Below are 27201 nucleotides of genomic sequence, written 5' to 3' on the forward strand. Positions count from 1 at the left end.
TAAAAAGAGTACTTCTGATCATGTGCAAAGCAATGCTTGAATGAATCTTAGTTTCTTCAGCTGTCAGAAAAGATGAAAAAACTACTATTTCTTTAAATAAAAATATATATATTCTCTACCCTTCACATGAACAATCATTCTGATAATTGCCACAAAATTAGGTGAGAAAGAGATCTCGAAGTTGGTGATGAATAAGTGGTGAAGACAGAATTTACATACTGCTCATCAAAAAATCAATACGAAAGTCAGGAACTGGTATATCAGTATTTTATGAAACAAGAGCACTCGGATCCAATATCATCTTGAGAGATCAGATTCAAGAATTTTCTAGGTCCCTCAAATCTTCCCAAAAACGTTTATCTAAATTCATCTCTACACATCAAACACTCGAAGACTTTGGATAAACGTGTTGTAGGTAAGGTCAGAACAAACCCACAAAACCAAGGTTAACAAAAAGCTCAGCAAGAAAATAAGTACATCTCTGACACCAACAAAATACGGATCATCATCATCTCTGACATCTAGAAGCCGAGAAATGAAGAAGATTAAGAAGAGCAGTTTGGAGGAATCCGAAGAGGTAAAGAATTTGTTGGACAAGATTTCTCAGCATGACGATGCAAGTCCTTTCAAATTTGCAACAAATGAAGAAGAGAGGCTGTTCCACTCCGTGATTTCTATTGAGGTAAGCTTTTCAATGAATAACTGCATCATGTGTCCGTCATCAAAACACGTAGAACGAAAATATTGACATTACAACAAATCCATTGTATGAGGAAATTTCAAACATTTTTCATGAGCAATTAAATGTGGCCTCTGAACAGAGCTCCACCTCTGGTTGGGCTATTATTCCTTTATCAGCAAACTATATAAGATTCTCACAAGTCAAGAAGATTCAAGATCAATGATTAATGAAGAAATATTTGATCTTCCATCTCAAAGAATAATGACTGTGTATAATGAAATTCTACTATCTCAAAAATCTCTTCCTGATAATGTTTGGGAATCCACTTTGATGGGAATGGTTGTTAATATTCTTAACCACCAATTTAAATTGAGGGAGAACATTATTTTCGGAACGTATGTTAGGGCTGCTTCTTGACTTTTGCTCTTTTAACATTCATCTATCAAAACAAGTCAAGAAGCAGTCCAATATGTTGACTCATATGCTGTTAAAAGTACATCACTCAAGAACAAGGCAAGACTAATTCCAGACGCATTTGCTCAGATTCATATTTTTGAAGACCAACCTTTCGTGTTCTTTAAATGTGAAGGACAGAGAGCTGAAACATGGTCACACAAAGACCATTTTAAAATATATATTGAAATGAAAGGCATGCTTAAACTCCATCCTTTTCAAAAAAAAAAGCGCATTCTTATGAAAATGCACAAAAGATCAAAGTTTACGGTTTACTAGTATCAAAGTTTCAGTGCATGTTTCTTGAAGGATCTATTAATATACACGATGATCACAATAGCTCAGACGCAATATCTTTTGGTTACGCTATAAGAGAGTCTGATATTTTTAATTTATCTTCCACAGAGGGAATTATTGCACTAACAACATTTATTGAAAGTATGTGCGAAAATGTTTGCAATTTAGGATTTAATGAGGAAGGGTTTGAAGAAAGTGCACGCCTTTCTTCCTCAAGCACACCAACGAGAGCAAAAACTCAATCATTAGAAAGAATTGTAAAGGAAATGGATGTGAGATTTGGTACAAAAATGCCGTCTAATATTTACACAAATGCATTTGAAACTCTTGAAGAAGGAAAACGAGTTTCAAAGAAAATTCTTTCTGGAATATTTGCCATTGGAGATCAAATTGGGGAAGATGATGCAGATTCTTCAAATATTGTTTATGTATTCAAGACTTCGAATCCATATATTTTCGTCAGATCATTCAACATCACCTCGTTCGTTGGAATATTTTACTGGGCTGAAACGAAATTTGATCTGAAATCTTATCTATTTTCTCTCTCTATTAAGAAAAATCAAGAACAATTATGGATGAAAATTCTTGATGAACATCGAAGCGATGATTCAAGAAGTCGCAGTGAACATGATGAATCAAGAAGACATTTCTATAATGGACACAATCAACAATCGAAAGGTATCTCTTTTGAACCACCCTTCAAGTTCATTCCTGACCCAATGAATGAAACAAGGTGTGCTATTGTTTTAGAGGAACTGTTGGCCTTGACAAATTTCCAGTTCTTACCAAACTCTATGAGATGCGATACATCATGCACCAGTTTTTATGGTTCTGCATTTTCTCATCTCTATGGACCAGTGTTTGTCAAGGGCACTGTATTCAGAACGGAAAATGAATCCGTTATGAAACGACTTGTCACTCTCTCTCAAACAAGATCAACTTTTTCAAATATTGTTCGAGTTTTTGTTCATGGAATTGTTGGAATTATTGCATTGCCCGAGTTTTTGTTTATAAATTTGCAATTTAGATTTTCCCATGTGTATATGATTGCCATGTTTCCAACATGTTTCTTTTTATGGTTGCAAGTACTGGCTGAGAATCATCTCATCTCCCTATTTCCCTACTACTTGTCCAATTTATTCAATTTTCCCTTCATGGCGTCAGTCGTTTACACTTTCGGAATACCTTTCGTGTTTGCTGGGACATTTTACATGGTATGTCAATTTAAAAGACGAAAATGCAATTACAAATTAATTGCAACATTTAATAAATTAAATAATGTTAGAGTACACACTAGCTCTATTTAATTCCAAATTTAATGAAAACACCGCTATCTTGATATTGTTATATGGAATAGGTGGACTCTCCCTATTCTTTCAAGAACAATCAAATTATTCTCTTTCATTTCTTTCTCATGGTCGATGAGTTCAATAATTGTTCATTCATGAATGAGCTAATCACTCGGTAAATTTTATCATTAGCATTCCAATCAAGATGATCATAATCATCTCTTAATGTATGCCAAACCGATGGAAATGGTTCACTAATGAGATGAAGAATTGGTACTCCTCTCTCAAGGAATGGTCGATGATCATCATCCATGTATGAATAGGATGATCCGTCAAAGTATTTGTTTTCTTTGAATTTCGAGTATTCGATGGCAGAAAGTCGATCATAGAGAGTATTTGTTCCTGTTTCTGTGTGGATATGGTAATTCTTAAACCTTACATCACTGGTTCCAATAAGGTCTAACAACATGAGATACTTGATATTTTGTAATTGATTAGATCTCTCCCATTGTTGAGCTAAATGTCTTGCACCGTAAAGAGAATCGTTAGGACTCCAATTTTCAAAAGCTTCTTCTCCATCGAATAAAACAACTATTCGGAAAATTCACAAGAGTATCATGATGTTTGTTTGAAAATATCTTGTGACATTTGAAAACTCACCTTGGAAATTAAAATTCAATAAATTTAGAGCTGAACCTTTTGAGCTTACAGTCTTGTTGTAGTTATATTCCAATTCAACCATATAATGTAAAATCATTGCCAAAGGTACGACAGAATCAGTAGCACCAACAAATGTCGCATCTTTAAAGTATTTGCTTTCGTAGTGACAAGCCATAATAATACGCTTTGTATTCGTTGGAGTATCAGGTGGAGCAAAATTAATGATAATATTTGACATCTTTAAATTTCCAAATATTGGAGTTGATGTTGTGAAATTGTCATACTCAATTTGGAAATAATTCGTATGTTCTCTCACAAAATTATTAATGTACTCTTGTGTCTGTACATAACCAGGAGACACACTCGGAATTCGATTCCCAAAGTCTGTGATTGTTTTTGTTATACTTTTTAAATTCATGAGAGGATTTGAAATGTTGAAATTTGAATCAGTTGAGTTATCGAGAGATGTGTTTTTTCGGAGAAGTAATGTTGATCCGAACGCAATCATGATCATCATTACCACTAAAAACAAAAACTGATTACTGAATTGCATGGTTGTATTTTTCTTGTTGTCGGAGTTATTGTTTTGTAACTTGGTTCTATTTGGTAATGTTTTCATAGTAGCAATTGTTTAATGATGATGATTGATAATATTATCAATTTTCCATAAATATCAGAGTCTCAACTATCAAAAGGTGATTGGTCAGTGTTGTTCATGAACTGAACTTTACTTATTTTTTTTAGTTTCCTTCTTCTTTTCAGTGACTGCCTTTTGTTGAGCTTCTTGTTTCGTTGGAGGAGGAGTACTACTGGTGGATGAGACCTTGTTGGTTGAAATCTTCTTTGGTGCCTTCATGAATGCAGGATGAGACATGGAGTAAATCATCACGAAATGTAAAGTAAAATAGGCCTTAAGTACTTGTTCTGGTGTGAAAGAGAGAGTGACATTTTCGAGTTCTTTGAAAGGAAGAGCACCAAGTGGAATGTTGATGGTGCTCATCTTGTAAATATGTTTGGTAACATAGAAGAAAATGCTTGTGAGTATTGGAGCCTTAAGAACAAAGTTTGGAGAGCTCAAAATACTGCTCTCAACACTCTCTCCAATGTACAAGTTCAAAAAGAATGGTCTTAAAATCGCACCTCCAACACATGATACAGTTCCCAGAATAATAGGAGCAAAAGTGGATTGTGGATATTCAGCCACTCCAGTATTAACTCCACCAATACAAAAGCCAGCAACAAAGTAACCTTCGATGGCAAAAGTAAAGAGTTGAACAAGAGCATTACCAATGAGCCAGTCAACAAGATTGAAAGGAGCATAAATTGTAATAATCCAGGCGCTATTTGAAAGCAAAGAGAATCCAAAAAAGTACATATATGAAGAGAGAACATTAAAAATGTGTCGGAGGTCATCAATGATCTCTTTTTCCTCGCCATTCTACATACCAAATTAAATACAAATTAATTGTATCATTAGTAAAGAAAATTTGAGTTTTTCCTAACAACAAAGATGTCAAAATAGCACCTCCAGTGCCAATCGCAAAACAAAGAAGCATGCCAGCCACGAAAGGAATTTCCTTTACTTTTTGAGTTGCAATTAATCCATTAAAAGCTCTTTTTACCATCAAAGCAATAATGAAGGCATGATTCAAAAATAATATATTGAAGAGAAGAGTCGAATCGAGAGATTGGAATTGATCGTAGACTTGAGAAAGCACCCGATAGCTCGATTGAACCATCGGATTGTTGATCACCTCTGACAAACTCATTTTTTTTATTGGCTTTTTTTGGACGGATGTCCTTTGTGTGGCAATCACAAATCTTTTAAATGCCATTTCTTTTGGTGCTGCCATTGAAATTTTATTCGACAAAGCCATATACGTTGGTTAACCCTTCCACCTATCGAAAAATAAAAATTGAAAAAGTTCCCCCAGTATTTCAATCATTTATTATCTGTATGTATACTGTGAAAGAAAGATGCGATATCTGGGGCGGTGCATGAACGAGAAGAGTTCTGGGTAAAATATCGATTCTCCAAATTCAGCACAAGTTCTGACAAGAACAACAAGTGGAATCCAGGAATTCCATCTCCAACATGCAATAAAGGGCAGCATTCTCCAATGGTCGTTAGTGGTTGAAACCACCGCACAACACTATAATCACACTAAGGGAGCACATTTACAATTGATCAAGCAAAAACGTTTCAAACGAAAATATGAGCATGATAACGAAAACATGGTTCAGGAAATCCCCCTCCATTGATCAATGATATACTTGAATCGGAGCCCAAGGTCGAACCTTTTGCCAAATATTTAGAAAAAAAGAAAGGCTGTACTATTCCCAATCATTATTCCAAAAACGACATTAAGGGATTTTTACAAAGTTGCCAAATTATGGGATTATCTCCAATTCCAAATTACTATGATTATTGGTCAATAGAGGGAGAGAATCATGCATTCTATGCTTGCAAACTCATTCAACGAATAATGAGCCGGAAACGATTTATTGACATACATATGCATCTCAGTAGCGAACCTAATTTTTTAGAGGACAATGTTAATTCGAACAGTAGACATTATTGGTTATGTGTTAAAGAAGTTTCAGTTGATGAAATAATTGCTGCTTTTAAAGGGAAAGTATGATTTAAACAATATATCCCATTGAAACCTCACAAGTACGGCCTGAAATATTATGCTTTATCAGACTCTACAGGTTATATTTATGCATTTTGGTTATATCAAGGAAAAGAATCAAGGTATTCTCATAATGCAACATCTATTGTTTTAGATTTAGTTAAACATGTTTCACCAGAAAATCATGTTTTAGGAATCGACAATTATTATGGATCATTAGATCTTGCGAGAGAATTGGTGAATCATGGATGGAAATTTGTTATGACTGTCCGTAACAATCGTCCTTCTTATCTATTCTCAGAAGGATTGCAGAAAAAACTCCCTGAAAGCAAAACTAGAAAATGGATCCATGCTGTAAATAAGGAGAACACTTTAGTGGCATTGTCAATTAATGACAACAAACGAGTTAATTTTTTGACAAATTTAGGAAGCAGTCAATTAATCAAAAACAAACCATACGTTCAATAAATGTATAACAAATCAATGGGATGTGTTGACAAATCTGGAATTTTCTTGCATTGCACTCATCCTCCTTTTAGAAACAAAAACTGGAGAACTGTCCATTTATTGCAGATGATGAAGACTTCGTTTGTCAACCAGTATATCATATTTAAGCATCACATTAATAACCCAGGTTTAACTCTTTGCGACTACCTCAAGCACAGCCTTGCTCAAACTGTGACCTTTTGTAACCCTTATTTCACCAGAACAACTCACTTCCCCATGAAACTCAAAAAGTTGGAACGGTATCAATTATGCTCTCATTGCAAGGACTCTTCTTCGAGATGTGGATACAAATGCATGGGATGTGGATGCTATCTCCATTTAGATTGCTTTACTGCCTATCATGACCCCAAATTTATTTATTACTAAAATTTAATTACGTTCCCTATCCAGGATGCCCATTAACAACATGCAACAAAGTAAAGTTGAATCCAGTCACCTGCCTACTGGATCAGTAGGGTGTTATTGTGAAAGCGTTAAACCTTGAGCAATAGCATAACCGTTTCCATCCAGTTGCTCTTGATTCAAGTCAATATGTGACGAGATGAAAACAGTTCATTGAGTGCATGAGATCGATATTGATCAATTGTAAATGTGCTAATGTTGCATGTGTCTCAAGATAAAAATCATTCTTCATGTATATATATATTATTAACACTTTTTATTTGAAACATATGAATACATTTTAAATGATCATTGCAACAGTAGCAGCAATAATAATATTGTGTCCATTCCATCTCATAATTATTCATTTCCAATATCCTTGAATGTAATCATTCCAGAATAGAAAGGATTATGACCAGGTGGAGTTCCTTTTTGAGGATTGTGCAAGTGTGAATGAGCTGTTACTCCTAATTCATGTTCATATTCATCTTCATCATGCTTTTCTTTTCTGTCCAATTTGGCTTGATTCTTTATTCTTTGAGCTTCTTCTCTCTTTAATCTTCTTTCTTCTGCAAGTTGTTTTCTTCTTTCCTCTAACTCACGTTGTTTCTTCTCATACTCTTCATCATGAGCGATAGAGGATATTTGAGACATCATTTGAGACATCATTTGAGAGACATGTTTGGTAGGCTCAGCATGTTGACTGATGGAGGAGAAGGTTGTTGTTGTGGAATGAGGAGAGGTCATGAATGATGTGGTAGAGGAAGTGCTCTGAGTGGTTGTTGTTGTTGTTGATGATGAAGATGTTGCTTCTCGAAGACGAGGAGACAGTGCATGATGTTGCGCAACAGAGGTGGAATAGTCATGATTCGACTCTTCGATGGCTTGACACAACTCCGATAGATCATGCACCATTAAATCTTCATCCTCTTTACCATTGCATCGATATAAAATAGTATGTTCAATGGGATCTTGTTCAAATCCGACGAGATACAACAAATCCATTGCACCTTCCACGTTTAAAATGTTTTCTTTGAATTTTGGATTTTCCATTTTGATACATCTAAATTTGGGTTCATGTGGATGAGTGATGATATTGTGACAAATACTGTGCAACACATGGAGAGTTGAAGGTGTAAAGTATTGATGGTTGGAATTGATCCAATGCTGAGCTTGCTTTTTAATCATTTTTTTGAGAGAATTTAAATTAGGATCAAGTCTATATTTGGTCATAATTAAGAATGTTAGGATCTGTTGAAGATCATCTTGGCAAGTATACGACTACTTTGATTCAATGGTATTTATTATCATCACGATTCAATTGAGGTATTATAATTCATAAAATTTGAATGTGCATGAACTGCAATTCATGAACAAACATCAAAACTCTAAAAAATGGATCCAAAGCTTTTAAACGCAATTCAACAAATCAATGCCCAACAAGAAGAGGTAAACAAAATCAGTGCTGGTACGTGTTGTATTTCGTTTTTAATGTTCTCGGAGAGTGATAGACTTCTTTGATTAAATGTGCCTTTAATATTTTTGTATGATGATGATATTATTACTCTTGGATACAACAACTCTTTCTATGGAATGTATGATGATGATATTATTACTGACGATGATTCATTAAATACAAACAATATGTGCGCCCATATTGATCCATTGAAATTCAATAGAAATTCAAACACAATTAGCCAAACAACAATCTCTCCAAGCACAAAAGAACGAAAACGAAAATGTAAAATTAGAATTTGACATTGTTGATGAATCGAGTGGTGTTGAAGTTTACAAGTTAATTGGACCTGTTCTCGTTAAGCAAGATTTTTCTGAAGCTAAATCTAATGTCGACAAACGATTAGAATTTATCAAAAAGGAAGTGGAAAATACTGATAAAAAGATAGAGGAATTATTGCAAAAGAAACAAACACTAGAGAAGAGCATGGTTGATATCTCAAATTGGGTTCAACAAAGAGTTGCCCAAATTCAACAACTCCAAAAGAAATAAATATTTATCCACAATGAGCTTGCTAGTCATTTCCAACACGGTGTTTTGTGGGGAATGTATTGAATTCAAATACATATTGATTCTGGAGCTTTGGATATAAGTTGTAGGATGAGAATAGAATTGATTTGTGAAGAGCAGTGTATTGATTACTAAGGAACTCACTACCAATTTTTCGAATCGGGTTCAACATCAATAACTTCGGAACATGATTGACGGGAGGCTGCCATCTGTCACTTGAAGGAAATTATTAAAAAAAATCACACACTCATTTCACAATTAAAATGAACAAGGGAAGAGAGGCGATTCTTAGATGGTGTCAACGAAACTCCTATGGCTATGAAGGAGTAGAGATTGACAACTTTGACACATCATTTGCCGATGGATTAGCATTTTGTGCCTTGTTAGATAGTGTAAGTGTGTGAATCTCTATTTTGAGGACATATTCTGAGTGTAATAATAACACGTAACCTATTTGAATGATGATGTTTGCCTCATCAATTACTCACTCCTCATCCTCACAACAACAACACTTGTCGTTTGTGTCGCACATGATGACAACTCGGACGTGATATTGTGTGAAATGAATCAATCCACACGATCGTGTACCAAATCAACATTCACATCTCTCAATGACGATTTTTCTCTCATTCCCTATTAACACCACTTCCCATGACTATCCATTACTTGCCATTCATGTGTGTTTTGTCTCATTCATCATCACCTCCTCTACTCACTGGTGGTCTCATACTTCTCCTCTGGTATTGTCGACGTCCATGAACTCTATAACAACATTTTCATCAAACAACTACAACCACCACTCGATATATTCACAATGACCCATCTTCATCACTCCACCACCATCACCATCACTACCACCATAACCACTTGAATCCAAAATTCACAATGACTCCAATGTGTGTCATAACAGCAAAGACCAGATCTCCTCAAAGACTCTGGACTCGAATGGAATGACTTGTTACGTGACTTTACTCGTCTCGAGCGTTTGGAATGGGCATTCGGTAAAGCAGATGAAATTGGCATTCCTCGTTTACTCGATCCAGAAGATATTGATGCCGAACGTCCTGATTCTAAAGTTGTGATCACCTACCTCTCCGGAATGATTAAATTCTTTCAAGAGGATTCTGCTGTGGATGAAGCACAAGTGGAAAAACCAACAGGATCCTTTGCTGCAGCCATTGATGATTTGATTTCTTCCTCAAAGAAGGAATCTAAATCACCAAAATCATCTCCCTCAGTCAATTCTACTAGTTCAGAAAAGAAGCCAAACACGGTTCCAAAACTCAACAGCCAAGACTCAACAACCAATTCTTCTACTTCTTCTTCTGCCACCTCAAGTCCTGCTAAAAAAGAAGTTCCTCTCGAAAAGCAATTGGAAAATCTTGAAAAGATGTTCCAAAAGGGACTCCTCGATCAAGCAGCCTTTGAAAAGGGTAAACAAAAGATTATGGAAAAGATGAAGGAACAACAAGCTCAATTGAGTGCTCGTAGTGATCATTCCTCCAATTCCGAGTCATCGACTTCATCTTCTCAAAGCAATGATCCACATGTTGATAAGACTGCCAAAGCCATTGCAAATTTACAAAAACTCTACGAGAAGGGAACACTCTCCGAAGAAGAATATAAAAAGGCTTTGGAGAAGTTAAAGGCAAAGCAAGGAAATAATACTCCTTCTTCGACTGCCAATGGTGCTACGACGGCTACCACTACTACTACTGCTACGAGCAATGGAGACTCTTCCTCAATTGATACCTCCAAATTCTCTCCTGATCAATTGAAACAATACGAAAAGTTGAGCAAGATGTATTCAGGTGGATTGTTGAGTGATGCCGACTATCAAAAGGCTTTGAATAACTTGTTGGATAAGGTGAATAAGGGTTCATCATCTTCTCCTGCTACAAACTCTCCAAGAACTCCACCTGTTTCTACTCCTACTTCTTCTTCAAGCAATTCATCTTCCTCAACCTTCAAATCATCTGTTCCATTGGATAAGATTCAAGACACCAAGAAATTAAACAATTTGAAGACTCTCCTCAATAAGGGAATTATGACTGAAGAAGAATTTGAGAAATCCGTTCAGAGATTGTACCAACAAGAACAAGAAAAACAGAATGCTCCTGCAACCTCACCCACCACACAACCACAACCATCATCTGCTGCTACTTCTTCTGAACTCGATATTGATATTGATAACGTGAAAGAGGAAGATTTAGATGAAAAGACAAGAGGACGTTTAAAGGCCATTGAAAGAATGTACAACGCTGGTCTCTTCAAAGATAATGAATATGCTCATTCCAGAAGAAAGATTATCCTACAAGGATTGCAAGAGAATGGTGGATCATTCCCCAAGTCATCAGCAAGTACCACTTCCACTACTGCTACTTCCGCTACGAGTAGTGCTGTTGCTGCTACTACTAGTACTGAAAAGAAGCCACCTGTTTCTTCTTCTACTAGTAGTACAACAAGCAACACACCTTCTTCAACCTCCTCCACTCCATCTCAACCTAGAAAGAGAACTGAAAGTGTTCTCATTCAACAGCCAAATCTTCCTAAGGAGATGAACGCAGACATTGAAGATTACAAAATGCTCTATGAAAAGTTATTACTCGAACACAAGAAATTGGCTGAAGAATTTGATGAATTGGAAGAGGAGTATTCTGGATTGCAAGAACAATTATCTTCTTTGTATGAGCAATCTTCAACAAAGAAGACAGAAGCTCCAAAGGAAGAAGTCCCAGAAGAGTTGTTGCCAATTATTAAGAAGATTGTATTGAGAAAGAAGACTTCTATGGGTAAATCATTTGATGTCATTGTGATTTATCCAAACAGTGATGACAATGGAAATCAGGTCTTGATGACTGAAAAGGTGAACATTCATTAACTCTTCATTAATAAATTTATTCCTCAATTGAGGTTGTGTATCATGTTGGGCGCCACTTGTTGTTGGATGACAGACAAATACTCTCATCATCTTAAAGTTTACAAAAAAAATGTCTCAACAGCCATCGAGTTCATCACTCAAACCAGAACCACAACTAAAGCATCGTCGCATGAGTAGTAGCACTCATGAAATTGATAATCGGAACGTTTACAGAATTGCCAGTTTCAACGTTGAAAATTTGTTAGCTCGATATGAATTCAACAAGGCTCAACAAATGAAAATTTCAAAACAAAGCCTTGCATGTAAAGGAGTAATTGAATTTGGAATTAATGATTTAAAACCAAAATTTACATTTTCTGATGAAAAAAGCAAACAAATTACAGCTGATGCTATTATTGATATCAATGCAGATGTTATGTGCTTGATGGAAGTAGAATCATTACAAGTGTTAGATGAGTTTAATTCCACATTCTTGAAGAATTTGAATTATAATTATACAATGCTGATTGATGGACGTGATCCACGCCATATTGATTGTGGAGTATTGAGTAGGTGAGTGAAGATTTAATTTCACAATCACAAGATTGATTGATCCATATAGATATCCAATTGTTAATGTCAGAAGTAATAGACATGCCACATATCCCGGTGAGAGAAATAGATATATTTTCTCAAGAGATTTGTTGGAGGTTGATGTTTCATTTCCAGGAAATCACGAATTGACACTTTATATCACACATTTGACATCAATGAACAAAGGTAGAGAAGATACGCATGATAGAAGGGTAAAACAAGGTAAGAATTGGTCAAAGACAACATTATTTTAACAACATCATGATTTAGTGGAGTATATTTGTGAGAGAATAGAGCAAGTATGGAAGCATAAAAATTATAAGGGCAATTTTATTGTTTGTGGTGACATGAATGACTACAATGATGAAAAATCAAGTCTTGCAAAATTATTGAAACATGATCACGTGACAGACATTATTTCCCAAAGATTGAAAAAGGAGGATCAATGGACTCACTATTTTGGAAGAGGACAATCCTATAACCAATTAGACTACATGTTTGTTTCCAATGATCTTTTATTGAGAAATCCAAGAGCAAAACCAGTCATTTACCGCAAAGGTTTGCCTTTGAGAGCAAGCAAATATAAGGGAGAACGTTTGCAAGGAGTCGGCATGAACGAGCCAAAGGCGAGTGATCATGCTGCAATTTATGTAGACCTGTCGTTGGAATAAGGAATACCGTTGAAAAAATTTAATTCAAAATTTAATACTCAATGAATTTAGTATATGTCAGTAATTATTTTAAAAGCACCATATGCAATTCGTATTTACAACAAAATTTAATACACTCTAAACTGTTTTGGATGAGCAAAATGTGTTCTTTAGCCAAATAATTCTGGCAAAAGTGATGGCAATGATCATGCTTATGCAACCACCACTCCAAATGACTTCTCCTGTAATTTCCAAGGATCGTTGATTCACTAAAAAGCATCCAGCCCCAATTACAAACAGCACGCTGCTCAAAATATTAAATAAATAACTTGCAATATCTAGAGTCATCAATGTAAAGCATTTACAAGTAGTGACCTCATAGGATTTTGAGTGATTTTTGATGATCTCCATTTGCTTTAGAGCATATTGATTAATTGTCACAATTAAATATGAAATTGCTCCGATAGCCCAACATGCCTCAGCAATATAAACTATTAACATAGGAGGGTTTAGCATATAGAGTGATGAGCCAATTGTGAAAGTCAATCCACCAAGCAATAATAATGCATCATTAAATAATTCCAATAAAATCAATTTCAAAGATGGTAAATCATCAGGTCTATACTTTCGAAATTCATGTTGTAAATCAACCAATTGGTCAACCACTCTGCCTTGGCCAAATTCGCTTGATGATTTTGAGGAATTATTATGATCCGAATCGTAATGATGTAGATGATTAACATCTACAACTTCAGTCACATTATAGAGCGTTGGTAAATGTTTCAATTTCGTTTCCCATCGTACATGTCTCACTAATTGATACAAATCAATGAGAAGCTTTCCGACAGGTCCAACCAGAAAAAACGCACTTCCTATAATAAATAACAACACTCCCGAGAAGAAATAAACTTCATTACTCGCAATGAGCAAACCACATCCTGCCACGAACAATGCCGCTCCAAGAACAAAGTTCAAATCCATCCACGCAAATGCCAATGAAATTGCAATTCTCATCGCATGACCGAGGAGCAAGTTATTTTTTTGGGATTGCAACGCTTCATGAATTTTCGAAGGAACAAGAACTGGCGTTGTAACAACAATGGGTTGAAAAGGGGCTGTGGCTTCATCTCCTCTTCCATGGTCATTATGAGGATGATGATGAATTTCAATCAACTCTGAGGATGATGAGAATGGTTTGACACCAAGTTGAGAATGAGCAAAATTTGAAGGAAGGTGTCTGAGTTCAGCAAAGCAAGTGCTAGAGGAATTAATGGAATGACATGAATTGAGGTAAGGAAGAGAGATTGGATCATCATTAGGATGGGAAGGATGATGAAGATTGTGTTTCAGTCCAGGAATGGCCGAAGAGAGATCACAAATATTTGCATCTCGATGAGAAAGTGATGATGCTCTTGCGGTTGTTGTTGTTGTTGTTGTTGTTTTGCTTTGGTCTTTCAACTTCCTCTTAGCAGACGAGCCTGTGGTGGTTGTGGCTGCAATATCAACATCACAGAGTCTCTGGGGTGAGCCTGATTGGAGTTTGCTTTCACTCTTAGGGAGAGCTGTGGAATTTGGAGAAGGTGTTGAAAGAGGTGTTTCTGGTGTTGTTGAAATGATGGTTGAATGGGATGATTGAGTTTGTAAAGCGACGGAAGGGGGAACTGTTGGTTGCATGATGACATCATCTTGTGGATGAATACTACCATTGTATAAATCAAGATGGTTTCTGGAAGAAGCATGATACCCATCGTAGGATGAGGAAGGGGTGGTTGGATATCGTTCACCACCAACATGATCATGAACAGAATTATCTATTTTTGTATCACTATTTGAAAGTGAGTGGTTGTAACTGTTTTCTGCATTTTCGGGAGTGCTCTTGTTCATCATGATGATGTTATATGCGCTCCTTTATTTCCGGAATACTAATCCTTTGATGATGACAAGAGTTGATATTGATGTTGGGGAGGAGAGATGTGGTGTTGTTCTCAAGCACACCGTTTAAAGTCTTTTTAATTTTCAAGAAATGCAATGATCGACAGGGTGTATTAATAGCAAGAGGATGCTAGAATCGCCAAAAGAACGTTATCGTCTTGCCGTTTTTTGTTGTATTTAAGATATCGATGAAGGGATATAAAGGATTGCTGATGTGGATGCATGTCTCATTTGAACACTCACCACCTCATCTTTGTATTTGAACAATGTTGTTGACAAAGAGGTAATTTCATGAAGGAGAAAAAGCAGGAATGAGAGGAGGACTTTCTCATGATTCCGAAAAGGAAAATTAAATATTATGCTTTTGGACAACAATAGATTAAATCATTTTGGAGGGATACCGTGCAGTAATGTACAGTATTGTACAGTGTAAACCTTATTGTACATAGGACATACCTCACGTATGTTCGTGAAGGATCTTGAATTGGCAATTTTCTTGAATGTAAGAGAGGGCTTAAAAAATGATTGAAATTGAAAAGAAGTTTCACTTCTCGAGGTGTTGGCCTGAAGAGGGAAATACGAATGTTTCGCATCCTCTCTTGGAGTTACTTGAGAAGAACCAATTCCTTAAAAAACAAACATTTATTGATGTTTATTATGATAAGGAAGAGTATACACTGACTTGTCTTGACATTTGGATGAGAAAAAGGGAAACATCGTATGAATGTAAAGTGCCAACAGCATTCATGGGAGTTCATTAAAAACGAACAGAAAAAATTATTAAACAACAAAGAAGCAGGGAGTGGTCAGCAAATGGGGGATCAATATCAAGAACTTACAACATGTGAAGATATTAGAAAATTTCTAAATTATGTTTTATTTAATAATCAAGAGCCCTCTTTTGACTTGAATGATATTATTGAGAAATTGACTCCATTCATTTCCTTACAAACCACAAGAACTTCGTACTTGTATGGTGATGAATTTAAAATTGACTTGGATTAATGTTCATGCCTACATCCAAAACAAATTCCGGATGTGTGTGATGTTGGAGAAATTGAGTTGATGATATCCAGTGATAAGGATATTGAAAGTGCATCTTTCAAAATTCTTAACTTTTGTCAACAATTTAAACTGGACACTTCTCCACCTGTTAGAAGCAAATTATTTCCTGCGCTCGAACAGACAAATATCAAACACATGAAAATCTTGCAAGAGGCAGGAGTGCTTTTCAAAAGAATGGTAAAGTTTTAGCATGAAAATTAAACGATAGTGTTTCTATTTTTTGATATGGGAAACCTTTTCCAGGAATATGATGATTCTCCCGCTACAACCTTTGGCTGTATGCATGAGTTTTGTGGTTCATGAATTTTAGTCACAAGATGGAAAATGAACTTTCAACATGGGACAAAATATTAGCATTTCATTTCGCATTCACACCTTTTGAATGGAACAGCGAATCAATGGTAAGAGAGTAATCAAAAGAAGCAATTAAGGGATGTAAATGGCTACGGCCATATCACGAAGAATGCACCTCATCCCGTCCGATTTGAGAAGTTAAGCATCGTCGAGCTGCATCAGTACTGAGGTTGGAGACAACTTGGGAACCTGCAGTGCTGTAGCCTTTTTTTTATTTTTGTGAAAACAATAATGTCAATAACATTTCTATTTGATCCTTTCAAGATGTATTTCATGCTGCCATTGTCTCAAAATCTTGTTGTAATGACTTTGTTTAAATGAAATTAATTAGCGGGAAGCAGATGTTGTTTTTCCATTTCCTCCTACGAATGGAAATTTTGTTTTCGAAAAAAAATATTGAACTCAACATGAATCAAAAGAGTCAATTTTTGCTGGCGTTAGCCTTGTTGTGTGTTTGCGCCACCGCTCTTCTTGTTCAGGCACAATCGGTCAGTGTCCGTGTATTAAACAAGGCTATCTATGACATGCTCAATGACAAGACAACCTCTCGTGGATTTACTTCCATCCATCAGGCGTATTTTGGAGATTCCGTGATGCACGCACCTGTTGATAAATGTACAACATTTACTTCTTGGCCATCAGCATCAGAAGTTGGAAGCGATCCGACTTTTGCTCAAATTTTGACTAGAAAATATATTGTTTTTGGAACGAATAGCGTAAACAACAGTCCAAAGAGATACAATTATGTCGGAGTGGGTCCAAATTATGGATCTTGTACTGGATTTGAGGCTGGTACGTGGAATGATGATTTCAAACGCGTTGTGAATTTTCCCATATTTGTAAATGTGTGATGACTCATTTGTCAACTTCACCATTCATTTGAATTTTTTAGATATTGCATCATCTATTGCTTATAGAATTGGTATGCAGTATACTAATAGTCCTTTCAATGCTTATTTTGTTAACAACACCAAATGGTTCAACACTTTTACCGATAACATTATTTATGATTTGCAAAATTCCAAGTTTGACTTTTATTTTGAGTGGCATGGGAACAAATTCCACTTGGAACACAACAGCTGGATTAGTTCCTCGATCCTCAATTGTTGATTTTACATGTCCTTACCAAAATGATGGAAATGGTGTTGTGAGAGGAAATCTTGCAACAAATGTTACATTTAACTCTATCAGTGACTTGGATCAGCCAGAAATTACTTTGTGCGTTCAAAAAGGTGTAAGTTTTCAGAAATAATTGATGATACTCACATTATTAGACCTCTATGGAAACAGTAGCAAAACAACTCCTTAAAAGAACCAACATTACCACTTTTGTCGATGGACAGCTACCTTATACACTTACTAGAGATGCTGTTGCTTGTCACGCCTACGTAGCGTAAGTATTATTTGCTTCACAAGAGGATACTATTGTTGCTACTTTTAGTCCTTTAATCAATGGCTTGTTCCAAGCAAAAACAGACGCTCCAAAGCTCACTTATTTAGGTTTGATTGGCTCCTCTTCTGATGTATCGATTGCGGTCAGAAAGAGTGCTGTTTCCTCACGAAGCTCAAACGCAGCCTCAATGAACTTGTGTTTGTTGCTGATCTTTTCTGCCATCTTTGGTGTTTTTGCACTCTTGCTTTAATTCCTTTTCAAATAAATAGTTTATTTTTGAAGTGTTACAATGGAGGCATGGTGTCAAAGTAAATTGAGCACCCTCTCTTGAAATTTTTAAATACACAGCACGGAGAGAAGGAAAATTTACAGAGCAGAAGAAAATAGTGTTTGTACTGCTCTATATAGGAACTTGTCATTCCGTTGAGCTGTTGTTGAACAAATGGAACAGGAAGGAAAGGATGACGACTTGGCTATAAAGATGATGGGCTTCTATCATCAAAGATTACTCATATGATATTGCGAATATGACATTACTCGTATTCAAGGAGAGGCTCTCCGACAGTAGTAATCTTGTCAATATTTGGTGGGAAATCAAAGACCTTGGCAAGCACAAGTTTGAAGAGTTTCTTGATATTGATACCAGCGGCAGCACTACTGTAAATGAGAGGACATTTCATCTTCTCTGCATACTTTCTGGCTTGCTTTGTTATCTCTTCTTGCTCTTCCTTTGGCAGTTCAATAAATTTGTCATATTTTGTACCAATCAGGAAAGGTAATGCTCGTTTGTTATATTTTCGTGAATGAAGGAACCAATCCTTTACGGAACGAAGAGTTGTTTTCCTTGTGAGATCAAACATAAAGAACAAAGCCAATGAATCGTTACAAACAAGATCAAGCATACTCATAAATTCCTTTTGACCACCCAAGTCCCAGATCATCAAATTGACTTCTGTGTTTTTAATTTGGACCTTCTTCTCTAAAAAGTTTACACCCAACGTCATGATATAATCTTCATCGAATTTTCCATTCACGTATTTTACCATCAAGGATGTTTTACCCACTTGAACATCACCCAGCATACCAACTTTTACTACAAATTGCTTGTTCTTGTTCGACATGTTGATCCGATGATAGATGTATTTCCAAAATATATAAATATGAATTGATGAGAGTGTTTTGAGCTGTAAGTACAATGATGATGCCGATAATAATAGGATGGTGGTGAGCTTGTGCTGCTTTCAAAAGAAACAAAATTTACAGCTGTTGCGGGAGTCGGGAAGAGGAAGAGAAGGAAAATTTTTTTGAGTTGTGTTTTGTGATGCGAAATGACGAGTGGTGTGAAGAAGGATGACGGACGAAAGTTAATTGACGAGAATCCAAACAAGTGATATTATATCAATGAAGAGCACACACTCTTCCTTGATATATGAATGGTCATCAAGATCTTGTGAGATCATACAAGTGAATGGAATCTATTTGTCAATGTTCATCATCTAATAGGTTCACCAATTCATTACTCATGAGTTGAACTTGTTGTTCAAAAAGACCTGATGTCCAGTTGATTCATGGTTTTGATAATTTCTTGAGAGATGGGTTTGAATGAACACGTGTTGGTCTTTCTCAAACAGGACAAGACTTGATTCATGACCAAAAGGTCTTTTTCAACCTCAAAGAGATGCATGAGTTCTGTTAAAGAAGATTTGCATAATTTGAATAAATACATGGACAAATTAGTAATGGTTGGCTCATCAATGGGCAATTTGGAGCCATTACCATTACTGCTACTACTACTACAATTACTTCTCCAGAGCGTCAAAATGAGAGAGAGAAGAGAGGGATCATCGATGTGCTCGGTCAAACAAAGATAAATGTATTCCATATCTGAATTAAATGTAGAGAGGGTCATTTCAGAGGGGTGTGAGTAAGAGGTGGTTTGATCTTTATCTAGAATTTGAGATCGTCTATCCAAATGTTGACTTATCGATTACTTACGTTTCCAAAAGTTTTTTTGTATTTTGTCGAGCACTAAAATCTTGCGAACAGTTAAGAATCGTGAGTATTCATTGCCAGAAAGTCCAACTTCATCTAAAATTTGTAAACCAAAATTAATGACATAAAGGCATTCCAATAGTACTGGTTTTTCTAATGGTTCAATATCTATTTCTTTTAACACTTGTTCCATTTTATGAATTCTCTCTTTCACAAGTAAAATAGCATTTTGTCGAGCTAATTCCACAGGTATTAAGGAAGTAACCAACAATTTAGTTGTTGGTTGGCGTGGACTACATCCATGCTTAACTACATAATTTACAATAGCATCCTGCAGTTTTCAAATATATTCTAAAATTGACAGTCACGTGGCTATGGCTTACCTTTTGATAAATACATCCATCGGCTGCCATGACAGGACAGGTCATGATTCTCTTTGTTAACGGACATGTCACAGGCTGAAATATTTCTCTCGACCTTAATTGAGCCAATGTTGGCAGATCTATGACAGGTTTAAGAGTCGGATTTACAGCTTTTTCCGAGAGTACAGAAGTACTTGTCACTACACATGTTTGGGGAGTGTTCTTGGGAAAAGTGGCATCACCACCATTATTATTATTTTGTGGAGAGTTAGTTCTTGTGGTTGCAGATGAGGAGGAGGATGTTTGTACATGTGAAGATGGAAATATTGAACTCTGCATGTTTTGAGAGCTTTGAATAGTGAATGGAGGAGGATTCTTGGTATCAATTAAAAGGATAGGGCGATTTGGAGTCGTGATTGGAATGGGTAGCAATTTAATCATGTGCACTCTGTTACTATCCAACGTCGTATTAAGAGTTGAATTTTGAGGGAGTGGATGAATAGAATTCGTGGAGACGCTCACATTTGAAGCTTGTGGTGTGGAAACTTTTTTCTTTTTAGTCTTTGCTGCTTGGTCGCACCAATAATTTTTTGAAGTTTCATCCAATTCTTTCCTCCATATTCGTTTTAATTCTTTTCTTCTATCTTTTAGAGGTATGGTTAGAAATCCAATCGTGTTTGTCAAATATAGATTAAATCCTGCTTCAGGTATTGCTGAAGATTTTCTTTTTTTCTTTCCATCATTGATCTCCTTTGCTGGTTGATTATTAGAATTTTCATAACTAGTTATCATGTTGTTAGAATGAACATTGATAGATGCAACTGGTTCTTTCTTAATTTTTTTTCTTCTCTCTGTTTGTTGCTGTTGGTGTGATGCAGATTCATGAACGCTAATAATTTGTGGACAATCCTCACTGCTGTCGGATGCAGAATTAATTTCGACAACTTCGGACACAGTGTTGCTGGGTTTGGGTTGTGAAAACATTTTTTAATTTGTGGAATTGATTTCAAACAAAGGGTGTTGATTTCAAACATTAAAATTATTGTTATTGCTTGTGTTTAATATTTCCATGTTTACGTTCTGTTCCCATCGTATAGAATAAATACATCATCATTCATTATTAACAATCAACACTTAGACAAAGAGCTTTGGGAATTTGAGAGTAAGTTCTGGCAAAACAATCTTTTGTTTGACCAATGTCAAACGTTGGAAGATGGAATTGGCTAACTTGTCTCGGACTTCACGGTCTTCCCAATACTTGTCTCGCAATTCCACATATTCAGCAGTAATATCGAGAAGCAAATCCTTATCAGCATCAGGATAAGTGTAGGTATTTCTGTACTTGTTGTTCAAGTTTGAAAGAATAGAACAAAGGTTTTCAGCATGTAGAGCAACGTTCCACAACAAGGTAGCTCTCTCCATGATTGGGCCAAGAATAGCCTTATCTGTATCGGTGTATTGTGTGGCATCACTCTTGTATTGCTTAACGCATGCTTCCCATTCTTCAATCTGTTAGTGTTGATGTGATGATGAAGATGATGATGACAAAGCATGAATTACGGAAAATTAATAATTCGATGTTGTGGGTGGATGATGAATATCTCTCAAATTCATGGATATACGCTTATCCATCAATACTTACAAAATCAATATCATGAGAACTCAGTGAATCCCATCCGGCTGTTCTAATAAAATCAACGATAGGAGTTACTCTGGCATATAAATCCTTTCCTGCTAATGAAAGTTGTTTTGGAACATTTGGACCAATAGTACAATTATGAAGATGACGTCCATGAACGTGAGCAACACCAGGAACCAAATTAACCACACCCAAATAATTTTCCAAATGTTTTGCTCTGTGTTCAATGAAACGATTTCTGATTTTTTGTGCGTCAGAGATCGGAATACCTGGTGGAGTTGGAAGCTTTTCATATTGCTGATCCGAATAGCATCGTGTTGCAACCAAAGTGCTTGAACCAACGAAGGAATGGTTGAATGAAATTCGGCTCGAAAGCTTGCGGGAAACCGAGAGAACGGACTTCATTTTTTTTGTTTTATGAAAATTATTTTTTTGGCCTTTCTTTCTAACAGTTGGACGTTTGTCAAGAGGTTAGGAGGGCAAACACACAGTGAATCAGGTTCTTTGAACATGTTTCTACACTGTGTACGTAACAACTTGAAAAGTCTTTCCCACTTCATTCTTTCAATCTTCCTTAAAAAATAAAAGAACACACAAACCCATTTTCGGTTGGTAAATTGTTGTGTCGACGGACAAGATAATGATCTTTTATTCTTTGAGCCTAACAGGATAATTCTTAATGAATTTGGGTGCATTGAGCATACACTTGTCCTGTCTGTCTGGTCTCAAGCAAAAAACTGTCCTCATATGATGCCAACAAGAACTGTATAAAATCCAGCTTTTTGTCATCAGAGTTGTCTTTGTTCATCAAATAAAAATTCAAATAGAAAAAATGTCCCACTCCGATTCTTTCCTCTCGGCTGATGATTTTGGTGAATCATCATCGACCGCAGCGAATATTGCTTCATCATCGGATGGGGCTTCCAATACTGCATCATCATCAAACGCTTTAAAGAGAGGGTTAGGAGAGGCTGGAATTGAAGAGGACTCTACTAATCAATCTACCAAGAAAACGAAACACACCATATCCATCCCGGTACACAGCTCGTGGTTTAATACCGACGATATACACGACATTGAGAAAAAGTCTCTTCCAGAGTTCTTTGGAGAGGGTAAAGATCCAAACCACTATAAAACATTAAGAAATACTTTGGTTTCGCATTTCAGAAAAAACCCGGATGTATATTTGTCAATGGCCGATTGTAAAAGAATTACCAATGCTGACACATCAACTCTTATTAGGCTTTATTCATTCCTTGAGCATTGGGGATTAATCAATTATGCTGTTGATCCAAGAAATAAGCCAGTTAAAATCAATCAACCACTGAGTAATTCCGATTCTGACACTCAAGTACATAACTATACTTCTGACGGACAAACCTTGACTGAAAAATTCTACACCTTCCAGAATTTGAAAGAGCAAAAGAAGAAGGAACCTAAGGTAACACCTCCAGTCTCTAACTGGACTGATCATGAAATCCTAAGACTTTTAGAGGGAATTGAAAAATTTAAAGATGATTGGGACAGTATTGCAAAACATGTTCAAACTAGAACAAAAGAAGAATGTGTTTTACAATTTTTACAATTACCAATAGAAGATGAATTTTTGTTAGAACAAGAGGGCCTCGACAATTCAATGTATCAAGATTTACCACTTCCATTTGCAGATGCTAGCAATCCAATTATGCATACAGTGGCTTTCCTTTCTTCAACAGTAAGCCCTTCAGTTGCAGCCGCTGCCGCTGAAGCAGCAATGCAAAAAATTAAGGAGCAAGCAAGCAGCTCTGAACCTGAGAAACCAGCGACATTTGACGTGACAAAACTAGATGTTCAATCTGCTTCAAGTGTTGCTCTTGGTGCCGCCGCAGCACGAGCTAAGGAGATTGCAACTAGAGAAGAAAGAGAACTCCAAAGACTAGTGGCATTTGTGATTGAACAACAATTGAAAAAGCTAGAAAAGAAAATCAAGTACTTTGAAAAGTTAGAAAAAGCAATGCAAATCGAGAGAGAAGAATTGGAAAAAGCAAGAAAAGAATTGCACCAACAAAAGATGGAATTTAAGTCAAGCTCATCAAATCAAGAATAAATTATTTACAAATTTTTACTCTTTCGCATTGAATGCCAGCCCAAAAATCATATCAAACGCCTTATCTCTTTCTTCTGGACTTTTGAATTCTGAGAATTCAATCTTTTCAATGGAAGCGGTTTGCTTGGTTTTTGCTTTTATGTGAAGAATAATTCCACAATCGTGGAGTAAACTATGAGATTTGCTCATTTGCTGAATCCTGTCAATAGAAATGACATCTGTCCTAGAATTTTGGTCCATGATTACCACAGATTCAAATGCTAAAAAACGTGTGAAAATATGAAGCATTCCTCGCAACAAGGTAGGATGTGTACATGGAATATTATATGCTTCATTTGTTTCGTCTTTATCAATTTGTAAAAATCTATCATGAATATTGTCGATAGAGTAATTAGCTTTAAAATTCTCTTCAATTGATGTATGAAACTTTTGAACTTCCAAATCTAGTTGTGTTAATTGTTCATTTAATTTTTCAATTTCGTCCTCAAGGCCTGACTTTTTAGATTCAAGCTCTTTTACTTGTTTTCTCAAATCATCTCTGTCAGTTTTAATTATTTGATATAACGCTTTCATTTCATTCTTTTCAATAAATGCAGTTAAATTTGCGACCTTTTGATTTAGTGAAATAAAGGCATTCAAACAAGTTTTTATATCCAATAATTCATTCCTATCTGCTTTAATTCGATCAGTTGCTTTATCTCTCTGATATACTAAATGTTTTAATTTCTTTACTTCCTCTGCCTTTTGCAATGATTTACAAACTGGCAAATTCTGCATATACGAAGGATATTTATGATTATGATAAATGCTTGAAGGAGTCGTTAATGATGATCCCGATATCTCAAACAAACTCGTAGACTTGGTCATTCGAGAATAGGTTGTGGTTGTGGTCGAGGATGTGATATCCGAAGCCTCATCATCCTCATACTGATGCATGGGACACATTTTTTTGTAATCATCGTACGATGAGAAAGGAATGACAACTCGAGATGTCTTCAACAACCTGCACACCCAGCATGCTCACAATCACTCAGAAAGGATGAACTCTGTTCCGAGTGCCTTCCATAAAAAATGTACCACAATGACAACAACAACAACATCAGTAGGACATTGGTTGTTGAGAGGAGGACGCAATTCCATGTCTCTTCAAAGCCTTCTTCATCCGATACCCAGTCGACTACAACTACTACTCCGACGACACTCAGGATTCATAATGTTCATGACACGAGTCAAACAAGGCTTCACCTCCTATTGAGAAATGTCCTTTCAAGTGTATGGATAAAAAAAGTGTTCTATCAAGAAGAAGAAGGCTTCTTTCGGGATTTCATAAAAGTAGAAAAGAATATGGTGGTTTCTATCAAACAACAAATTCTTCTCGTCCTATCATTATTGATCATGATGTTTAGTTTACTTGCTGGAGTGGTGAATGGTCAACTCTATGCAAATAGTATCATGTTTTCAAAAGTCGTACATCCAAAATCTTCAATAGAAAAAGAACAATTAATGATCATTGTTGGAGAAGTGACTGATACAACAGTAAGAATTCTATATGAATGGGCTCCGCTATATTCCGTCAAAGATGTTTCACCTGATTTAGATGACTTGAATCTTTATTTAGATGTAAAGAAAAGAATTGACAGCATCCTAGGTTCAAAAAATGTTAAAATGTACAAAAACACAAAGAACGATTTTGAGTTTATTTATTTAATGATGACAGAGCAAGAGAGATTGGAATGGACTAGAAAGCATACAAGCCAATGGAAAATTGTTTTGAGAAAGACAGAAACAAGAACTGTGGTAAATGGAAAGGATATTATTGGACAAGTCGTAGAAATTAGAGACAGAGAAGGACCTAAAGTTTTGCAATTTGATTCTCTCACGCCCAATACTTGCTACACTGTAGAATTTGTGCGACTAGATGGAAACATTGAAGATAATGAAGAATATGCGACATTTTGCACAGTGTCCACAGATCCATTTTCTCTTACTTCAAATATTAGGATTAGTGCAATGAGTTGTAATCGATTATTTGAAGACCACGATACAACCACCTACGATGAATTCTTCATTGAGCATCAGGATAGTTTGTGGGATTTTGTAATTCACATGGGAGATCAAGTGTATGCAGATTGGGTCTATCATGAGTATTTCAAAAAGATTAATCCACAAGCTTCTTTTGACGATTTGCTGAATGCATTTAGATACGTGTACCGAAATACATGGAAAATTCATGCTGTTCAACGAATGTTAAGACATGGTATGTGTGAAATATTTCCAAGTTCAATATTCATCATGACATTTTTTACATGATTAGGTTCTCATTTAATGATTCCGGACGATCATGATATCATTAACAATTTGGATTCTTGGATGCTCACTAAGGAATCTGATGAAGCTATGAAAAGAATGGTTTTAGCTGGAAAGGAAGCATTCTACGAATATCAATATCAGCTTTTAAAAGATGTATTAATTGGCTCTAAAAAACAAGAACTTGTGAGCAATAGTTCTGTTTACTACTTTAGAGATCTTGGATTTGCATGTCTTGCTTTGTTGGATCTTCGATTTGAAAGGACCTTTAACAATGATCCAGAAAGTCCACTATTTGGAACCAAACAACTCAATGACCTGAAACAATTTCTCAGTCGGTGCATGAACAATGAGAATAGGTCAATCAAAATCAAGAGAGCCCTTATTTTCACGTCCATTCCACTTCTTTTCTTTGGAGAGGGGTTTTCTAAAGTTATCTACACTGCAGAGCGAGAAAGATATTCGACTCATCAAGATTTCAAGCAGGATGTGACTAAATTTCTCGATTATTTAGACAACACCTATGGAACTTATCGAATTGTGTTTGTGGCAGGAGATATCCATCAATTTTTAATGACACGCATCTGTAAATCCCAAGAACATTGCTTTGAGCAAATGATTACAAGCGGAATGACTATACAGTCCACTGTGGGTGCAGAGCTCAAAATAATATTTGCCAATCTGATAGACAGATTCTTTTTTTCAGCTCCATCTTTGGGAGATTGGCAATTATTACGAAAAACCAATTTAGAGGATATTTCTACCCTTCAACATTCTATTAGAAGAAATTATGGAATTATTGAAATGAAGCCAGATGGAAATGTTGCATTCATGAGAGGAGTACAATCAAAATATGCCAGCAGAAGAGAAATTTATGTTCAAGACTACATGTTTGACCGTGGATCTATTTACTTAATTTTAACACTATTTTTCCTCTCAGGAATTGTATTTCCAATTTCAATGACTGTTTTTATATTCAGAATTATAAGATTCTTGTTTGTATGGTGTTGGAAAAAACAGAAAAAGGAATAGAAGAACC

The 27201-nt window shown here is 35.9% G+C and overlaps 16 protein-coding genes across 16 annotated transcripts; 8 read left to right on the forward strand and 8 right to left on the reverse strand.

Annotated features, from left to right (window-relative positions):
- Positions 1 to 535: 535 nt before the first annotated feature.
- Positions 536 to 2739, forward strand: FDP41_009306 (uncharacterized protein; the record flags this gene model as incomplete). Its single annotated transcript, XM_044713251.1, has 3 exons — positions 536 to 682; positions 872 to 1077; positions 1476 to 2739. The coding sequence occupies 3 exons, from the start codon at positions 536 to 538 to the stop codon at positions 2737 to 2739; spliced, it is 1617 nt and encodes a 538-aa protein (XP_044557118.1).
- A 94-nt stretch (positions 2740 to 2833) lies between these two features.
- FDP41_009307 (uncharacterized protein) lies at positions 2834 to 3934 on the reverse strand (the record flags this gene model as incomplete). Its single annotated transcript, XM_044713252.1, has 2 exons — positions 2834 to 3312; positions 3382 to 3934. 2 exons carry the CDS (start codon positions 3932 to 3934, stop codon positions 2834 to 2836), a joined length of 1032 nt encoding a protein of 343 aa, XP_044557119.1.
- Positions 3935 to 4108: 174 nt separating this feature from the next.
- FDP41_009308 (uncharacterized protein) lies at positions 4109 to 5150 on the reverse strand (the record flags this gene model as incomplete). The annotated part of the gene is made up of 2 exons (XM_044713253.1): positions 4109 to 4721; positions 4828 to 5150. The coding sequence occupies 2 exons, from the start codon at positions 5148 to 5150 to the stop codon at positions 4109 to 4111; spliced, it is 936 nt and encodes a 311-aa protein (XP_044557120.1).
- Positions 5151 to 7262: 2112 nt separating this feature from the next.
- Positions 7263 to 8090, reverse strand: FDP41_009309 (uncharacterized protein; the record flags this gene model as incomplete). The annotated part of the gene is made up of 1 exon (XM_044713254.1): positions 7263 to 8090. One exon carries the CDS (start codon positions 8088 to 8090, stop codon positions 7263 to 7265), a length of 828 nt encoding a protein of 275 aa, XP_044557121.1.
- Positions 8091 to 8297: 207 nt separating this feature from the next.
- Positions 8298 to 8910, forward strand: FDP41_009310 (uncharacterized protein; the record flags this gene model as incomplete). The annotated part of the gene is made up of 2 exons (XM_044713256.1): positions 8298 to 8370; positions 8582 to 8910. The coding sequence occupies 2 exons, from the start codon at positions 8298 to 8300 to the stop codon at positions 8908 to 8910; spliced, it is 402 nt and encodes a 133-aa protein (XP_044557122.1).
- Positions 8911 to 9191: 281 nt separating this feature from the next.
- Positions 9192 to 11809, forward strand: FDP41_009311 (uncharacterized protein; the record flags this gene model as incomplete). Its single annotated transcript, XM_044713257.1, has 2 exons — positions 9192 to 9320; positions 9839 to 11809. 2 exons carry the CDS (start codon positions 9192 to 9194, stop codon positions 11807 to 11809), a joined length of 2100 nt encoding a protein of 699 aa, XP_044557123.1.
- Positions 11810 to 11918: 109 nt separating this feature from the next.
- FDP41_009312 (uncharacterized protein) lies at positions 11919 to 13053 on the forward strand (the record flags this gene model as incomplete). The annotated part of the gene is made up of 3 exons (XM_044713258.1): positions 11919 to 12361; positions 12411 to 12604; positions 12653 to 13053. The coding sequence occupies 3 exons, from the start codon at positions 11919 to 11921 to the stop codon at positions 13051 to 13053; spliced, it is 1038 nt and encodes a 345-aa protein (XP_044557124.1).
- A 117-nt stretch (positions 13054 to 13170) lies between these two features.
- On the reverse strand, positions 13171 to 14919 carry FDP41_009313 (uncharacterized protein; the record flags this gene model as incomplete). Its single annotated transcript, XM_044713259.1, has 1 exon — positions 13171 to 14919. The coding sequence occupies one exon, from the start codon at positions 14917 to 14919 to the stop codon at positions 13171 to 13173; it is 1749 nt and encodes a 582-aa protein (XP_044557125.1).
- A 765-nt stretch (positions 14920 to 15684) lies between these two features.
- FDP41_009314 (uncharacterized protein) lies at positions 15685 to 15969 on the forward strand (the record flags this gene model as incomplete). The annotated part of the gene is made up of 1 exon (XM_044713260.1): positions 15685 to 15969. One exon carries the CDS (start codon positions 15685 to 15687, stop codon positions 15967 to 15969), a length of 285 nt encoding a protein of 94 aa, XP_044557126.1.
- Positions 15970 to 16790: 821 nt separating this feature from the next.
- Positions 16791 to 18026, forward strand: FDP41_009315 (uncharacterized protein; the record flags this gene model as incomplete). Its single annotated transcript, XM_044713261.1, has 5 exons — positions 16791 to 17175; positions 17276 to 17305; positions 17463 to 17617; positions 17727 to 17776; positions 17825 to 18026. 5 exons carry the CDS (start codon positions 16791 to 16793, stop codon positions 18024 to 18026), a joined length of 822 nt encoding a protein of 273 aa, XP_044557127.1.
- A 283-nt stretch (positions 18027 to 18309) lies between these two features.
- On the reverse strand, positions 18310 to 18897 carry FDP41_009316 (uncharacterized protein; the record flags this gene model as incomplete). Its single annotated transcript, XM_044713262.1, has 1 exon — positions 18310 to 18897. The coding sequence occupies one exon, from the start codon at positions 18895 to 18897 to the stop codon at positions 18310 to 18312; it is 588 nt and encodes a 195-aa protein (XP_044557128.1).
- Positions 18898 to 19316: 419 nt separating this feature from the next.
- Positions 19317 to 21114, reverse strand: FDP41_009317 (uncharacterized protein; the record flags this gene model as incomplete). Its single annotated transcript, XM_044713263.1, has 3 exons — positions 19317 to 19723; positions 19772 to 20099; positions 20152 to 21114. 3 exons carry the CDS (start codon positions 21112 to 21114, stop codon positions 19317 to 19319), a joined length of 1698 nt encoding a protein of 565 aa, XP_044557129.1.
- A 150-nt stretch (positions 21115 to 21264) lies between these two features.
- On the reverse strand, positions 21265 to 22174 carry FDP41_009318 (uncharacterized protein; the record flags this gene model as incomplete). Its single annotated transcript, XM_044713264.1, has 2 exons — positions 21265 to 21639; positions 21773 to 22174. 2 exons carry the CDS (start codon positions 22172 to 22174, stop codon positions 21265 to 21267), a joined length of 777 nt encoding a protein of 258 aa, XP_044557130.1.
- Positions 22175 to 22601: 427 nt separating this feature from the next.
- FDP41_009319 (uncharacterized protein) lies at positions 22602 to 23855 on the forward strand (the record flags this gene model as incomplete). The annotated part of the gene is made up of 1 exon (XM_044713265.1): positions 22602 to 23855. One exon carries the CDS (start codon positions 22602 to 22604, stop codon positions 23853 to 23855), a length of 1254 nt encoding a protein of 417 aa, XP_044557131.1.
- A 15-nt stretch (positions 23856 to 23870) lies between these two features.
- FDP41_009320 (uncharacterized protein) lies at positions 23871 to 24800 on the reverse strand (the record flags this gene model as incomplete). Its single annotated transcript, XM_044713267.1, has 1 exon — positions 23871 to 24800. One exon carries the CDS (start codon positions 24798 to 24800, stop codon positions 23871 to 23873), a length of 930 nt encoding a protein of 309 aa, XP_044557132.1.
- A 399-nt stretch (positions 24801 to 25199) lies between these two features.
- Positions 25200 to 27194, forward strand: FDP41_009321 (uncharacterized protein; the record flags this gene model as incomplete). Its single annotated transcript, XM_044713268.1, has 2 exons — positions 25200 to 26112; positions 26170 to 27194. The coding sequence occupies 2 exons, from the start codon at positions 25200 to 25202 to the stop codon at positions 27192 to 27194; spliced, it is 1938 nt and encodes a 645-aa protein (XP_044557133.1).
- Positions 27195 to 27201: the final 7 nt, after the last annotated feature.

The sequence above is a fragment of the Naegleria fowleri genome, assembly GCF_008403515.1.
Source record: "Naegleria fowleri strain ATCC 30894 chromosome Unknown tig68, whole genome shotgun sequence".
In the NCBI taxonomy this organism is placed as follows: domain Eukaryota; phylum Heterolobosea; class Eutetramitea; order Acrasida; family Naegleriidae; genus Naegleria; species Naegleria fowleri.